Source organism: Petaurus breviceps, unplaced genomic scaffold, assembly GCF_028583685.1.
Source record: "Petaurus breviceps papuanus isolate PSGF00001 unplaced genomic scaffold, PetGlider_PUasm1.0 126, whole genome shotgun sequence".
Classification (NCBI taxonomy): domain Eukaryota; kingdom Metazoa; phylum Chordata; class Mammalia; order Diprotodontia; family Petauridae; genus Petaurus; species Petaurus breviceps.
Window position 1 is genome coordinate 41,451,962 of NW_027185655.1, and position 18,489 is coordinate 41,470,450.

Below are 18,489 nucleotides of genomic sequence, written 5' to 3' on the forward strand. Positions count from 1 at the left end.
GATACATATTTGACTGATTAAAGTAAGCTTGTTAACCCATTTTGAGTTGCTTTCCTTTATCAAAGCAGATCCAAGAACCTGTGTTGGCAGCAAACCCTGAGGATGCTTGGGGTGCTTGCCGCTACAGTTACATAACAAGTTAGTGAAAGAGGCAAAACGAAAACTCTGGTTTCTGGCCTCCTAGTCTAATGCCCTTTTATTAGACCACTCTTTATCTTGGAAAAGAAGAAATAAGCACTCAAAGAACATATCTCATATAAGAGCCCTCCAAAAGTATTTTTTTCATATGAATAGTATATGCTTATGAGTAAGGATATTTTATTTCATGGCATTTACTTTGTACTTCATCAATTATTTATTTATATCTGAATCTCATCCTGTGACTTCTAAGACTACTGGTCCCTTGAAGTTGGTGCTTGCCACCAAGGAGTGAGAAAGGACTGCTTACTTGTAATCGAAGCAGGAGAAGTAATTTTTTCTGAATTCAAGATGGTGGCTTCATTCTTTATATCTTTTTTTTTTTAAGCAATTGGGGTTAAGTAACTTGCTCAAGGTTACACGGCCAGTTATTTCTGGGTGTGGTGCTGAGTGTCTGAGCCCGGGATTCGATCTCCAGGTCGTCCCAACACTGGAGCTGGTGCTCTTACTCGCTAAGCCACCTGGCCGCCCCACTTTACATCTTTCTTACCAGCTGGATAACCCCAACTTTTCAAGTTTTCACAATTAATAAAAAAATTAAAATTCTTTACAAAACAATTAGAACTTTGATTTCAATTAAATAAAAACCTATAGTAAAAAGTCATACTTTTAAAAAGTGAAACAGGAAATTAAAAAGAAATATTAAGATACAATCTATTTCCTTTTTTTTAATGCCAGCTCCTAGAACTCAACCTGAACTCTATAATTCTGATCCTTTGATGCTTAATCATGTGCTAAAAAATACTCCAGAGTGCTTACCCTCAGCTCTTGCCTGTTGACCTTCAAAGCAGGGATGTTTTCTCCAACTGCTCCATGATGAGACATCAGCTTACTTCTGGCCTGAGCTACACACTTTTCCACAATTTTTTTCTTAGTCCTTTTCTGATATCTTGGGTTATTCTCTCTTATTCTTAGCAATCTTTCCCTCATAGGGTCACTTTCTCCAAGTCAGAAACAACTCTCCTGGATACCTTTCAGCAATTCAAAGAAGATATTCATGCTTTTAGTTGAGTTTATTCTTATCTCCTGTTCCTTTCAATCTGACTTATCACCCATGAACCTTTTGATTTATCCTGTATGAGACAATTTAAGTACAATTGTTACTTAGCTTCAGAGCTATAGTATGATTTAATCAGAGGCATTTTTAAAAAGATGGTACCAAATATTAGAATAGCACAGAGATTGGACAAGAGTATACATCCCCATGCCCAAAAAACAATCCCTACACTTCAGGATTTTTAATAGGTCAACTGTGGGGACAAAAGAGTTGTACAGGAAATAGAAGGCTATTCCAAAGCAACCTATAAGGAAATTTGTATTGTCATGTTCTGTACAATTCAAAAGCACTGAGGTGTTTAATTTTTCACTAGGTGTGTGATGGAGTCAGAAAAAGCTTAGTGATTAAGCAGAATCTTGATGGAAATATAAGAGTTAGATTTTCAAAGAGGTATAGAAGGATCTGTATATAGAAAAAACAGTAGGAACAAGGTACAAACTGTGTGCCTAGGATAGTAAAGGCACTGCCTCATCTGCAGTGGAGTGAATAAGCAAGAGATGGAGTTGGATAGATAGGGTGAAACTGGTTTATGGTGGACATTTCAGCCATGTCTGATCTTTGTGACCCCATTTGGGGGTTTGGCAAAGATACTGGAGTGGTTTGCCCTTTCCTTCTCCAGCTCATTTTGCAGATGAAAAACAGAGGCAAACAAGGTTAAGTGACATGCCCAGGGTCACATAGCTAGTAAGCTTCTGAGGCTGGATTTGAACTCAGTGTTCTATCCACTGCAGTAGTAATGACTTCAGTGACTCCCCATTATGTGATGACTTCCCTTCAAATTCTGTTTAGGTTTAGGTGGGCAGTGTCACAACTGTCTTTTGATTTTAAAACTAGTAATGGGGCATCTAGTACATACCCATATCACCTGAGATGGCATTTATCCTGCTGTTTAGATAACACCAAATGACCTTGGATCAGATATTACTACATTAAATGAGATCTCATATAAGGTAGACTTGCCTCTATTTCTAGAGCCTAGAGATACAAAAGAGCTGTGTTATGAATAAATGGAGAGAACACAGTCAATTTCCTAGTTCTCTGGGGCTATTAACTCCTTGACGAAAGATCTGATCCTGAAATTGAACTCCGTCATCCTTGGAACCAATTGCATGTGGCTAGAACGTGCTTAGCCTTTTACTCAGTCATGCAATGCTGTATCCATACAAGTCTAGAGTTTCCCCGAGTTCCAAGCTGCCACCTACATTGGATCGTTAAGACATCAGGAAATGAGGGAGTTTATTATAGAATGTCAGCTCCTCGGAGAACAGCAAAGCATGTGTTATTTCTGGAGTAAAATAAGCATCATGAAGACAGTTGATGCTTCAGTGGGTGTGACATTTGTACCTAGTCTGTAAGAGAGTTTCTAAGCACATCAACATGGTTGATATATTAAAAAATCCAAACAGAAGATTAACTTATTTAAATCAGAGTGCTATGGATTGATAGGAAAGAAAACATAATGGGTTTTACAAATAAGAATGGCTATGTCAAACATGATACCTTGATGAAAATTATTCTATTTTGGTCTATGCCCAGGGTCCTGCATAAAATTTTCAATACTTTATAGAAAGAGACCAGTCAATGTGCTACATCATGCATGTTGGGGGAGTGTTTGGTATGTGGATTTTTTTTTTTGCTTTTTGGAGGGGGAAGGTAGGGCAATTTGGGGTTAAGTGACTTGCCCAAGGTCACATGACTAGTAAGTGTTAAGTGTCTGAGGCCAGATTTGAACTAAGGTTCTCCTGATTCCAGGGTCAGTTATCTATTCACTGTGCCACCTAGCCACCCCTGGTGTGTGGATTTTATACAAGTCATCATGGTCTACCAGTGGATAGCATGATATACCCAGGGTGAGGAAAACCTGAGTTCAGATTCACCTGTTAACTGTAAAACCATGGGAAAGTCACTAAATCTCTCTAAGCCTCAGTTTCCTCATCTGCAAAATGAAAATAAATAAAATGAATGAAATAAAAATGAAAATTTCAAAATAAAAAAACATTTATTATACTTACACAGAGATATTAAAATCATATAATTTGTATCAAGTCCGTAATGTGATACATAAATGTTAACTATTATCATTTTATGTGAATTCACCATTTGTCTTTCTTCTAGTATCAGAAAGCCTGTGCTTGGGCTGTTCAATGGTGGGTGGAGTAAACAGGTCCTGTCTGCACCTGAATGTAATTCTACTATTTGGAAGGTTGCCATATGGAAACTGGTGTGCGTGCGTGCGTGCATACGTGTGTATGTGACCATGTGACCATGATTTAGGACGAAGGACTAGCATCAAAGACTAGGAGTTATTAATATTAAGTGGCAAATTTAAGCTTGATGTTAGGAAAACTGTCTAAAGACGAAATGTCCTAGTGGACATAGCAGAATCCACTTATTGGAGGTCTTCAAACAAAAGCAAGATGGCTTCTTGTGGGGATGTGGTATACTGTGTTTTTCCTCAGGTTGAGGATGGATTAGATGGCCAGGGAGTCTTTCTGACCCTGAAATTCTACACTTCTATACAATGTTTTGTTGTCTAGAAGAGTGTATTCATGTACTAGTGCACCACAGACCTTTGTATTTTTGTTCCAAGTTAGCAAGTGAAATATTTGATAATATAACAGTATCCTATTATTCTGAATAATATTTATTATTGTTAACAATATTATTCATTTTTCCTTTAGCTCTTTGGTCTGTTACAAAACAGGAGCTATATTTCATTGAAATGTAATTGACAAAGTATAATGACAAATATTCTAAAATTTTCCTATCGCGTAATAAAGCAGATGAGCATCCCATAAAGACACACAGATTTATTAGTCAATTCCTCTGCTGCCTTTGCCACAGACAGATTGAAAGAGGTTTAGGAATGTTTTTGAGGAGCAACAGAATCAGGGGCAGCAAAGGGAAGAAAGTAAAAACCCATGTTAAAGCTAACATTAAGCAATATAACTAAAGTAAAGGCTTAACTAACAAACTATAGGCACTTGCACACACAGTTATTGGTACTATTCAAGGGTAAATTTTGTGTCAGAGGGGAAAGGAATAGGAATTTATATGGCATACTATGTGCCAGGTGTTGTGCTAAGAGTTTTTTTTTTTAAGAAATATTATTGGGGCAGGCAGGTAGCACAGCGAGTAAGAGCACCGGCTCCAGTGTTGAGAAGACCTGAGATCGAATCCCAGGCTCAGACACTTAGCACCCACCCAGAAACACCTGGCCGTGTAACCTTGAGCAAGTTACTTAACCCCGATTGCTTAAAAAAAAAAAAAAAGAAATATTATCACATTTAATCCTCATAACAACCTTGTGAGATAGATGTTATTATTTTTCCCATTTTACAGTTGAGGAAACTGAGGTAAACAGATTTACCCAGGATCACATGAATAGTGTCTGAGGCTAGATTTGGACTATGGCTTTCCTAACTGTAGAGACTATCCACTAGGATCCCATGAATCAAAAACCTCAAATAAAAAGCATTACTGGGGAGAAAGGTGTGAATTTTCTTACTCTTTTGACTTATAGCCTCTAACTAGGAAACCTGAGAAAATGCCCACCTCTGTAATATGTCAAGACCAACTTTTCTTTTGCTTTTTGGAGGGGGAAATGTAGGGCAATTGGGGTTAAGTGACTTGCCCAAGATCACACGGCTAGTTTTTTGTGTTAAGTGTCTCAGGCTGGATTTGAACTCAGGTCCTCCTGACTCCAGGGTTGGTGCTCTATTTGCTGCACCACCTAGCTGCCCCTAGACCAACTTCTGATACACATGTATGCAGTTTCCAGTATTGTAGATGGATGTTTTATTAAAACAAGGAAGAAAATAAAACACACACTCATACATATCGACCTACCAGTTATTTTCCAGAGCCAATGTCCTAAGTATGAAAACTCCTCTAATAGAGGTCCCCCCCCAAAGCTTCTCTTGGCCCACTGTTTCTTGCCACATAGCCCCCTACTCACCTCCTTTCTAGATGAAGGCAAGTAATCTCTAGAGCCCTCCAGTGTTTTGAAGTCATCTCCTTTGTTTAAGATGATAATGAGATGTCCAGAATTCCCCTCTTCTCTTCCTGTTGCCATCCTCCCACTCACCAACTGCCCTTTCTTTTTCATTAGAGTCCTCTACCATCTACTATCCCCAACCCCACGTGTAACCAACATTGGCTTGAATTTTTGGGAGAGGGAAGAAATAGAGGCTGTAGCACATACAAGAAGTTTGTGTGTGTGTGTGTGTGAGTGTGAGTGAGTGTGTGTATGTATGTGGGAGAGAGAGAGAGAGAGAGACAGAGAGAGAGAGAGAGAGAGACAGACAGAGAGAGAGAGAGAGACAGAGAGAGACAGAGAGACAGAGAGACAGAGACAGAGACAGAGAGACAGAGACAGAGACAGAGACAGACAGACATGCTGAGTGTCATCAGGACTTGCTCCGGAGACAGTGCCTTTTAATCAGCTCTCTTGATACCAGTCTTACAAGAGTGTAAGATCTTAGTCCAAAGCCACAGGTTTAACTCTTAGAGGTGGGGAACTTTCTCTCATAGTTTCATCTCTAAGCAAAAAAGGAGCTGTAAATGTTTGCAGGTTTTGCACTGACAGTATCCCAGAAATGGTTTTAGCGAAATAACAACTGTGGCTGACTCAGCTGCCAAGCAGACTCTCCAACTGTGTAGTGATTAAATGTTGCATCGGTACTGAAAGCTAACCTGTTGTGAATCATCCATTTAGCCAACTAGTAATGAAGGACCCAAGAATATTAGGGGCTAGGGTGAGGGGACAGGGAATATGCTCCTCTTTCTCTCGGCTCATTCAACCCCAGAAGAAGGTCCTATGTAGCGCCTTTTTTGCCGCTCTTTATATCATGTTTTATTGGAGGGAAGGGGTAGCTGTCCTGGATATCACAGCACCTGAGTTAGAATCCTACCTCTGCCACTTTTTACCTCTGTAACCTTGGGCATGCACCTAGCTGTTCTGGGTCTCAGTTTCCTCATCTGTAAAATAAGGGGTTGGACTGGATGGTCTCTTAAGGACCTTGGGCATGCACCCTAACTGCTCTGGGTCTCAGTTTCCTCATCTGTAAAATAAGGGGTTGGACTGGATGGTCTCTAAGGTCCTTTTGAACTCAAGTCATTTGATCCTATGGGCCCAAGAAAGAGTGTCAGTAAATACTATGAAATCTGTTTGCTCTGTTAGTTTCTTCTCCCTCAGACCGCTCCCAGTGACAGCTTTAACTTGAGGTCATTCTGGAATGGGGCACTTTGTTAATGTACCTCTGGGAACTGACTGAAAACTGAGGATGTTGGATTTAGAATTTGAGACAATCAAAAATGGTTCAACTTGATTTTCATAATGTTGTTTATATAACCTGTCAAAGAGAATTATTATAATTTTGTATTCTTTTATACTTTTCCCCATAGAAATTGCCCTTGATTTTCTTTTGTAAAATTGCTTATGTTTAAATAGTATCTTTTAAAGTAGATCACAAGAAATTAGAAAATTGATTTCTAGGTAGAAATGCCATCTTGTTCATTATTTATTGATTTATGACAGGGGTGGGGAACCTGCGACCTTGAGGCCACGTGTTGGCGCTCTTGGTCCTCAAGTCCCTTTGACTGAATCCAACGTTTATTAAGGGATTTATTCTGTGAAGTGTGAATTCAATCAAAGAGCTGCACTTGAGGACCTAGAGGGCCTCATGTGACCTCAAGGTTGCCGGTTCCCCACCCCTAATTTAGGTATTATTTCCTCTAAAACCAGTCATTGAATCCAAAAGAGAGTGTTTTGTTGACTCTGGAGTACGCTGCACTGTAGGTCAATTTTAGGAGGATGCATAAACCAGTCCTGAAAGGAAGTCTTAGAAACAATTATTTTTGGTATGCTGGCAAGTATCCTGGTATTTGGTATCCTGGGAAGTAACTCATCTCTTATTGTGATGGAACTTATAAACCATAAGGCAGTCAAAATATTAAACTTAGGAAGGACTTGTGTTCCTCAGTGGCTTCTTGCTTTATCTTGATGTCATATCACATAAAGATATGGTGATAACACTGCTCTCTCTCTCTCTCTCTCTCTTTCTGTCTCTCTCTGTATCTCTGTCTCCTTGTTTCTATCTATCTCTGTCTCTCTGTCTCTGTCTCTGTCTCTCTCTCTGTGTCTCTCTGTCTCTGTCTGTCTGTATGTCTGTCTGTCTCTCTCTCTCTCAAAAATCTTCATTGACTCCCAGTTGTCCCACCAAGTAGAATTTAAGGTTGTTTCCCAGTTTGCCAATATTCTTCCTTTCTAACCTTATCTCATTATTCTCCTCCATGCATTTTATTCATGTTTTCCAAACTAGAAAGCTGTCCTCCAAACATGAACTGCATTTTCCCACCTCCATGTTTTTGCTGGCACCATTCTATGTGTTTGAAATACCCTTCTCTTTACCTTTACTTTCCAAATTAACAGCCATCCTTTAAGACCATACTCAAATGCTATTTTATTTAATTGCCTCTTTCTGAGAATGACCTCCTGTGGATCAAACAGAGCATTTTATTTTTTCAACTCTCCAATGCTTTATTGTGTATTAATATTTTGTTTATCTGTGTCTTCATAGATCATAGCCCCTATTACTAAGATCTGTGCCATCTCTAAATTTTGCAGTTTCCCCATATGCATAGCACATCAGGTAAATTGTATTCGGTCAAATTCATTTTGGGATTTCTGGGATGCAGTTCAGTGTTCAAAAGTTTTAGTTTTGTAACATCATACGTATATAATGTCATGCCATATCGCTTCAAAAAAAGAGATGAATCAATTTTAATCCCATTATAAATCCATAAGAAAAACATCAACTACATGGAGTGTTAAGCAGCCAACTTCCAACAGGAGAATTTTGTTAGTCTCTTAACTCCGTACCATGTTTAGTGTAAGCTTTAGTGGCTCTGTTCCCAAACTGACTTCTTTAAGAGCAAAATTATAACACATTCTTTCCTCCATTAAAGGAGATCCACCCAGTTGTGGAAAGCGGGGTGGGAGCACAGTTGTAGTAACTCATAAGCCTTAATTAGGTGATATCTATGCTAACATTTTAAATAGCATGGTGCTTTCATTGCATTATTGAAATAGCTTAAGACTAATAATTGAACTAGCAATGAATTTTCTGTGAAGATACACATGAACTGGAAATGGTGATGTCAACATTCCATTTAAGCGACTTTACAAAAACCTTTATGGGACCATGGTTCTAGCGGAACGGGTAGGCTGCAGCAGAGTTCTTTCAGATCCTATGTGGGAAAGGATGTGAATCACTGAAAAGTAAGAGTGCCCCTGTTTTGAGCAGGATAAACGCAATTCCATTGGGGTCTATATTTAACTTGCAAAGGTCCAGAGCCCAGAGTGGGCCTCAGTGTTTCTGGGCTGCTTCCTTGGCTCTTTGTGGCTATTTACTCAGCTATCAAAAAGAGTGGGCTTCAGAGGACCCTCCTGTAAGGGAGGAACTTCTTGACTTAGACGTGGTTAAAAAGGCTGATACTGCACCGTTTGTTTCCTCATGAGGATTTAGTCTGAAGGAGAAAAAAATGTAAAGCAAGCCTTTCTTTGTGTAAAGCACAAAGTAATACCATTCATCCCGCTTTGTTTGATGCATGTAGATTAGCAGTGTAAGAAAGGGAAAAGCAGTAAAGTACAATATTCCACATGAAATTTTAATGCTTTAATAAAATAATAAATTGATATTTCAGTAATTAATAATGTCCCATTTTTAAAAACAATTTCTTCCCTCAATAGATCTTAGGTTTTAACTAAGATAGTAAGTAAGTCCTCTAGGGTCAATGAGTTGGTTTTCTCGGTGGTAAGAAAACATCATAGTTGGGATTTAAGCTTTTGGAAGTGATTCATTTATTTGCTTCTGTTTCTTTGTGAACAGGCCATATATGAGATAACCACGTAGCAGAAGCAAACACTTGGAAGGTAGGAGTGAGGGAGCAGAATGAGGGTGCGATCTAATGAGAATCTCAGGCTAATGGATTAGTGGGTAGAAGAGGGCAGTGCATCATATAGATAAGGTGAGACTCACGTACATATAGCCTTGAATGTCGGGCTGAAGAATTTGAATTTTGTCTGATACGCTATAGAATAATGAAATGATTTAAGAAGAATCTGGAGTTAGTTTGTAGGATAATACTAGACCATGGAAAGACTGGTAATAAGGAAATCTTTCCATAAGTCTTCTTCAGTAGACTAGATGTGAGAATTAGGTTAGGTGCAGTGAGAATGGAGGTTTCTGACAACAGATTTGAATGTTAGAAATGCATTTAGTTAGGGAGTCATAACCTTTTTTGATGTGAGGAGCCCTTTTGTTTTGTTTTGTTTTTTGCATTTTTTGGAGGGTGATTGGGGTTAAGTAACTTGCCCAAGGTCACACGGCTAGTTTTTTTGTGTTGTGTCTGAGGCTGGATTTGAACTCAGGTCCTCCTGACTCCAGGGTCAGTATTCTACTCACTGTGCTACCTTAGCTGCCCCATCATGAGCCCTTTTGGCAATCTGATGGAGCCTATGGACCCCTTTTCAGAATAATATTTTTAGTAATTGAAGAAAATGCTAAATTTCAATTAGAAGATCATGAAAATAAAGATTTTTTAAAAATGCATTCAGGTTCATGCTCCCACACCCTTATCTTCTGAAAGGTATCCTTGACCACTGCTTAAGAATTCCTGCCATTGGCAGTTACAGTTATATCTTGTTACCAGGGTAAAATGTTGTCTATTGAAGGGAAGGAACCTTCATGGTATAAATTGTAAGATGATCTGTAACATCTTTCCCAGGTCAGAAGTTTATTATCTCCTGCTAATCTGGGGAAATTTGGGCATATGCATGAATTCATTAAAAGCCTCCTTGGTTACCAAGCAAGGGGATAATCTCATCTTTTGTTCTCTTGCCCCATTTACGCCTCCAGAACAGATAAAATGGTCTTTATTTTTGTAACTACAATTGGTACTCATTGCCTTTTACATGCTCTGCAGCTGTGCATTGATGCTATATTTAAGGAAATAATTTTAATTAGTCTGAGCTTAGAATCATAGATGCCTAGGGCTGGAAGGAACCTTGGAGGGCATATGGTCCCACTCCCATCCCTCATGTATGATTCACCTCTGCAGCTTCCAAGTGCTGTTGGCAGTTGATCCTCTAGCCCTTATTAAAACACTTTCAGGGTTACAGTCTTCTGAAATATGGCCACAGTTTTCATAACTAGAAATAAGACTGTTGTACTTATTTAATTATGCTCAAAATCAATGTCAGTGTTTACTAAATCATAAAGACTGATATTACTTTAGTATTGCCCCCACGCAAGAAATGTGAAATAAATTAAGAATTCACTATGGATTTGGCCAATATATTTCAAGGCAACCCTACAAGTCCAGGGTCAGAATACTGGGGGAAAACACAGCCCCAAATCCTCAAACAATATTTTCGGAGACACTTTTGAATAGAACTACTTATCCCAATAGTTCTCTATTGGTACCTTGTTCTATGTGTGGAGATTGATGCTGCTCTACAGAATATAAAATTTTATGATTTTTTTCAAAGAACTGTCATGCCATGTCCAAGTGTCCTAGAGGAAGAAATGTTTTATGGTCTCCAGTGATGTTTCCTGGTTAAACAATGACAATAAATAAATAAATGACATCTTCCCTCTCTTTTGTCACTTTTGGTAAAACTATATTGCCAGCTTTATAGCCATTTATTTTATGAGTGATAGCCATGGTAATATCCAACTGAGATTCTATAGTGTGTGTGTGTGTCTGTGTGTGTGTGTGTGTGTGTGTGTGAGAGAGAGAGAGAGAGAGAGAGAGAGAGAGAGAGAGAGAGAGAGAGAGAGAGAGAGAGAGAGATTTTTTTGCCCTTTTTATTGAGAAAGGTAGTGTTTGATACAATGCAAAGAAGTTTAATTTTGGAGTCAAAGCACCTGGGTGTAAATCTAAGCTTTGTCACTTGCTATATGGGACTTCATTATCTGAAAATTGATGAAATGAGACTAAATGCCCTTTAAAGGCCATTCTAGTTCTAAACTTATATTCCTATAAGAAGTCTGATTCTAGTTTCCCTTTCCCTACTAACACTGACTTTCTGTTTCTCTCAACTAGCCAACTTCTATGGTTTTTTCCTTCTTGGCCTGTTTATACAACTTTTTTGAGGGGAGATAAGGCAGAAGATTAACTTCTCTATTGAATCATACTCTCCTACACAATCACTATGATCATCTTTGTGAAGAAACATCACTCTTTCACACCCACTCAATCTTTTTTCACAGTACTCACTGACTTTTTTTTTTTACTCTTTTGAATTTTTTCTAGTCCTTTCCTTCCAGCCAGCACCTCCTCAGGCTCCTCTGAATAGCTAACCTGTTGTTATTTTTAATATTTCTCACTAGCTAACTTATTAGTTATTGCTATTCCTTGTCCCAGCTGGACTATCAATTTTTTTTTCCATTCTGTAACTTCTCAGATTTAGGAAAGTGCTTTTCTTACCTCCAAACCTTTCAGCCTAATCCAGAGGTGGGGAACCTGTGGCCTCACAGCTACACGTGTGGCTTCATGTGGCTATGGATTCCTTACCCCAGGATTATATTCTTTTTCAATATCTAGCTTCTGCCTTCTCCTTTTTTAAAATACCCCCCATACCAGACTTTATGCTTTTTCTTCAACTGAATGAGTTCTTCATTTTATTCCAAACACCATTATGTTTCTTTACTTTGGGGTAAAGAAAGTAGGTGAATCTAGACGTATTTTTGTTTTGACAAAGTATTTCAAGCTATTTTTTCCAGTTATCTAGATTCTGAAAAACCCTCATTACTTGCCAATGTTTTCTCTTAATTTTGTGAACCCATGGGAATAACACGGGAAATTTTATCCATATGTCTCTGAATTATTTATGCTTAAGTCATCAGTACTGTTTTGTAAGGATTATTAGGTTTCCAGAGAGTCCTATGAATCATTTTCATGAAGAAATCTCTTTTTGAATGAGGATGTGATATTTTGCCAAAAAGAAAAAAAAGTAGAAAGTAATTTGAATTTGGTTCCAAACTCAAGGCCTGTAGTTTTGGGGGAATTTTCATGGAAGAACACTTAAGAATAAAGGAAGTTTACTGGTGTTTGTGTTAGGAAAAATGACAATGTGTTCAGTGTAAACTGCTTTCCCAGTTTTAAAATCTTATTTTTGATAAACATTAATTTTGCCTCTCACTGACATATGTCGTAAGTAATGATTGTGGTATTAAAGAGTAGTAATTTGCTACCTGTATATCTTCAGGGAAAGAAAGGACTGCTGGTTTATTATCTGGAGGGATTGGAAAATACTCTCCTCTTATTTATGTTAAAAATGAAGACAAATGTAGATCTTACAGAAACAGACTCGGAGATGAAGATGGTTAATAAAGACCATGTTTTTTTCTTGCTTCCTTTCCCTTTTTGAGAACTGTGTGCTGAAACCAACTCACTTTCAGTGGACTTAGAGTTATGATGTATGAGTGTGTATATGAATGCATAGAATGTATCCAAGGAACAACTGTACCTTTTTAAAACATGCTTTTCCGAAAAATTTATCTTATTTTGGTCAAAGGACATGACAGGCAGTTTTCAGATGAAGAAACCAAAGCTATCCTTAGTCATATGAAAAAAATGCTCTAAATCACTATTGATTAGGGAAATATAAATCAAAACAACTCTGAGGTACCACATAACAACTATCAGATTGGCTAACATGACAAAACAAGAAAATGATAAATGTTGGAGATGCGGGAAAATTGGAACACTAATGCATTGTTGGTGGAGTTGTGAACTGATCTAACTATTCTGGAGAGCAATTTGGAATTATGCCCAAAAGATGATAAAACTGTGCATACATTTTGACCCAGCAATATTACTTCTAGGTCTGTATCCTAAAGAGATCATAAAAATGGGAAAAGGACTCACAGATACAAAAATATTCATAGCAGGTCTTTTGTGTTGCCCAAGAATTGGACATTGAGGGACTGACCATCAATTAGGGAATGGCTAAACAAGTTGTGGTGTATGAATGTAATGGAATACTATTGTTCCTTAAGAAATGATGAGCAGGCAGACTTCAGAAAAACCTGGAAAGACTTACATGAACTGATAATGAGTAAAGTGAAAAAAATGAGGAGAATGTTGTACATGGTAAAAGCAATGTTGTGTGATGACTAACTTTCATAGACTTAGCTCTTCTTAGCAATGCAAGGATTTAAGACAGTTCTAAAAGCCTCATGACGGAAAATGCTGTCCATATTCAGAAAAAGAACGATAGAGTCTGAATACATATTGAAGCATACTATTTTCTCTCTCTATTTTTTTAAATTTCTTCTTTCTTGTGGGTTTTCCCATTGGTTCTAATTCTTCTACACAACATAACTTAAGTGAAAATATATTTAATATGAATGTATATGTAAAGCCGATGTCAGATTGCATGCTGTCTTGGGGTAATAGGAGGGGTGGGAAGGAAAAACTTTGGAATTCAAAATCTTATGGAAGTGATTGTTGAAAATTAAAAACAAATTAAATTATATATATTGCCTTTTGGAGGGAAATTGGGGTTAAGTAACTTGCCCAAGGTTACAGGGCTAGTTTTTTTCTGTGGGTGTTAAGTGACTGAGGCTGGAAACAAACTCAGGTCCTCCTGACTCCAGGGCCAGTGCTCTACTCACTGCTCCACCTAGCCGCCCCAAATAAATAATATTTTAAAATCATCTAATTTCTCTTCTATATTTTGGGATACAAAATTTTTTAAACCTTTGTTAATGCATTTAAATAACAGAATTTTGTATTTGTTTTGTTCTTTATCCTCAGAATGGCTTCACTCCTCTCTATATGGCAGCTCAAGAGAATCACATTGATGTTGTGAAATATTTGTTGGAAAATGGAGCTAATCAGAGCACTGCTACTGAGGTAAGACATGATTAATGGCTTTCTCTTTGTCTTTATTCCGTATTCTTTTCATGACTCACCAATTTTTAGCTAAAGAGATGGACAAACTATTTTTAGCTATGGAGGTAGAATACCCAATAGTCTGTTTTTCACTTCTTGGTTGTGTCTGATTTTTCATGACGCCATTTGGGGTTTTCTTGGCAAAGATACTGGAGTGATTTGTCATTTCCTTCTCCAGTTCATTTCATAGATGAGGAAACTGAGACAAACAGGGTTAAATGACTTGCTCAGGGTCCCACAGCTAGTAAGCGTCTGAGATCAGATTTGAACTCATGTCTTCCTGACTTCCTGACCCTATAGCTTACCTTCATGAAAAATATATTAAATATTTGTGCTACTTGTTATCATCCATAGGTGGTACTATAGATATTTGTTTCAGGTGTTATTAGCCTACTGACTAGAGATGGAATACTCTACCATAGTAGAGTATTAATTATTGTAATTATTCTTACATGAAATTAGGTTCTTACTACATGGTATCTTGCAAGAAATGTTTGGCCACAAAATCAGGTAGACTGGTAATGTAGGAAGAGTAAGCAATAATTTGTGGAAGGTCCTCCAGCATGTTGAGTGGATTCCCTATAGTGAGTTTCTGGGAAAATGTGAATCAAGAACCTATAGGATGAAGCTGCAAAGTAAGCTGTAATCTGCATCAGTGGAAGGCCTTAGGTGGAAGTATCAAAGGATCATAGATTTTTGGGGTGGCTAGGTGACACAGTGAATAGGGCACCAGCCCTGGAGTCAAGAGAACCTGAGTTCAAATCCAGCCTCAGACACTTAACACTTACTAGCTGTGTGACCTTGGGCAAGTCACTTAACCCCAATTGCCCTCCAAAAAGCAAAAACAAAAAAAAAGTATCACAGATTTTGAACTGGAAGGAACCTCCTAGGCCATTTATTCCAAATATTTCATTTTACAGTTGAAGAAGCAGAGACTCAGGTATATAAGGGGTTTGCCTAAAATCACACTGGTTTTAATTGGCAAAAGTGACTTTTGATACCAAATCCAGTGCTCTGGATGCTGGATCTGACATAGTACAAAGTACCTGTTTGGTATGTTTTTACTTTGTGCAGTCTAAGACTTTCCTAAAGATGAAATGAAAATAAATAAATTCTTCCCTTTTAATCAACATTTTGAATTAATTATAATGATTTGAGACAATTCTTTCAGAGGGGCAACTCATCTACTTCCCTTTCCTTACATAAATTTTACTTTTCCTTATGGGCAGCAAAGTAATAGACATGAGATAAGAGATTTCCTACAAAATTGACTTTATTAAGGATTTTTTGAAGTCCAATAATACACCATTTATAGACTTTAACACTCATAGAGGCAATAACCAGTTACTGTTTTTCTCAGAAGGACTAGTGGTCATTAAGGTCTATGCTGTCATCAAATCCTTTAAGGAACAAAATATTATATGCATTTTTTAAAAGGTCCTTTGAGCCAACTTAATTTTAGCAATTAAAAATCTCTGGAAGTAAGTATATTTTAGTTCATTTTGTGAAGAAGATGAGATTCACTAAAGCTATTGAGCTAGAGGATAAATAAAAAAGAAACACATTAGGAGGTATAGAATATTATTTTAGCTGCAAATATTCACTTACTCTCATTTTTTCTCAACTGTCCATCCTCTTAACAATAAGAACTCAAATCTGACTATCAAAAAATTCCATATTGGTTTTAAAAAATCTGAAATAGATATAAAATATAGATATTGTATAAGTATGTAATAGAGTACTCACAAGTCTAAAGCTGATTAATATAATGGGCTTGCTTGGGAGACTACTACAATAGTAAAATACTTCCGCAACCCCTAAATTTTCTGTCCAGTAAATCCAACTTTTACATCCCTATAATATAAATGCAATCCTGATTTTTATGGAATTGATTCAAATATTGCTGTCAGAGATACTTTTGTTCTAAAAGGTAATTTGCATATTTATTTGGGGGGCAAAATTTGGATAAGTGAATGAGGAAGTCTCTGATAACTTTTTGAATATCAGAAAATCTTTTTCAATGATTGACATTTCTCTGAGATTTGGTCATAAATGGTAACCTAAAGAGATATATAGGTATATTATTGACCTGCAATTAGTGCAGAATATCATCAACACCAAAAGTTAAGTCAACACCAACCAGGAAATTGATTGAGAACTCTCACTTGGCTCTTGTTTCTGTGAGGTCCAGATAGCTGAAGTGTGCAACTGTCTTGTGATCTTTTTATTCAGTGGTTCCTATAGCATATCTATCTGGTTCCAAAAATACCCCTTCAGTGTAAGGCATTAGTGGAGGTCATATTATATTGTGAACTTTCAGAAATTTGAAAATCTTTTGTGATTTCCTGGCATCTTGGCCGAAATATGATGTTTGCAAGTAGAACACATTGGTAGTTACCGAATCTTAGCTTTAATCATAAATACTCAATATCTATCATTTTTTCCTCAGTCTTCCTCAAAAATCCTTCTCTTAGACCATGAGTAAGTTTATGAAAACTTGGTTGATTAGATGATCTCTAGGTCATGACCAACAAATGCATTCAAGTATGTCTCTCTCTCTCTCTCTCTCTCTCTCTCTCTGTCTCTCACATTTTTTAGCATTGTTACTTTAACCCTGGCACTTTTGCTTCATAGTTGTCACAGTAGGCAAATCATTTATTGGGCTTCATTTTCCTCACTTGTAATGATGACTTTTTTAATAGATGACCTATGAGATCACTTCTAGCTTCAAATCAATAATTCTATAGTCTTATTTTTAAAAAATACCATTTGAAAATGCCTACATAGAAACCCATTCTCATGTCTCTTCTCCATTCATTTGTAAGGAAAACTGAAGAAAGCATTTATTGTGTCTCTTAACTAGTTTGGTTAGAAGATGTGTCAATAACGGCCAAAAAATCTATTGTCTATGCCCTGCAAGTCATACAGGACATTTTAAAAAATTTTCAAGATGGCTTTAAACCTGCAAATTTTGAAAACAAGAGGTTTAAATTTTGGAAGTTTCACAAAAATATAGAATCATGATAGGTCTTGAGAAAGAAACAATGAGGAAGAAATACTCAAATACTTGATGTTGTCATTCAGTTGTGTCCATTTCTTTGTGACCCCATTTGGGATTTTCTTGGCAAAGATACTGAAGTGGTTTGCCATTCATTTCTCCAGTCCATTTTACAGGTAAGAAAACTGAGGCAAGAAGGGTTAGGTGGTTTGCTCAGGATCACACAGAAAGTAAGTGTCTGAGGTCAGATTTGAACTCTGAAAGGTGCATCTTCCTGACTCCAGTCCTGGCACACTCTACTGTGTCACTTACTCCCGAGTACTTAATATCTATACCTATTTTATGCCATATGAATTTTGTGGGGTTTTTTGCTAAAAAAATTATATTCTCTGAATAGTTTTGGACACACTGAATTTGATCTCTTCACTGAACATGATCATTATCTCCTGTTCTCTTTCCTCTCCCTATAAGGTTCCAATTATAAACTTTAAAAAGTTATAATGAGATCTTTGTTGGTGAACAAATATCTCTTTAAGTTTGTGAGCATGAACAAGCAATACTTTCTTTAAGTTTTTTATATCTTACAACATTATAAGTAAAAATGGTAATTTAAAAAAAATCATGGTAGGCATCCATTTATTTCTACAGATGTCCTGAGTCCACCATGGTGTAGCAGTGACATGGAGTTCTCAAACTTTATGACAACAAAATTCATCCACTGGGGTCAACCTGCTACTGCGGACCCTCTATGTACTTAGGTTGATCCTCAGAGAGCAGATCTAGTCAGTTACTTGAAGAATTTCCAGCTTGGTAGAACTTCTTCGAGCTTGAATTTAACTGACAGGGGTCCTACCAAGTTGAATTGGCTTCTAGTTTGGTTCCAGTGATAGGCTAATTGTTCATCTCCAAAGATCAGCCTAGCACAGAGAGACCACCTGTGATTAATTCTTTGACCATGATGACCTATGAAACAGATATTTCACAGAAATATGGAGTGAAGGTTGGTCTTGAAAAAAGAAATAATAGTGAAGAAAGGCTTAAATATTTTACTTCTATGCATAATTTAAAAATTAAAAGTTCTGTGTGATTCGTACTCAAAAGTTACATATCAGTGCCTTTAGATAAAATGAAGGATATGATTATGGTTCTGATTACATATGATCTCTCGTGAAATTTTTTGGGCTAGCATTTAAATCCTCCATTTACACTTCTTTCTTCTTCTTTGACTCCTGTTATTTTGACTCTCCATTGTGTGATGATGGATAAAATT

General features: G+C 37.2%; 1 protein-coding gene across 4 annotated transcripts in view; it reads left to right on the top strand.

Annotated features, from left to right (window-relative positions):
• The window catches only part of ANK2 (ankyrin 2), a 418,509-nt gene that overhangs the window by 229,284 nt on the left and 170,736 nt on the right, over positions 1 to 18,489 (top strand). For all 4 annotated transcript variants that reach the window (XM_069095397.1, XM_069095401.1, XM_069095405.1 and 1 more), the window contains exon 5: positions 14,084 to 14,182. In XM_069095397.1, coding sequence (XP_068951498.1) covers positions 14,084 to 14,182 — 99 coding nt within the window. The remainder of the gene's footprint in view (positions 1 to 14,083; positions 14,183 to 18,489) is intronic.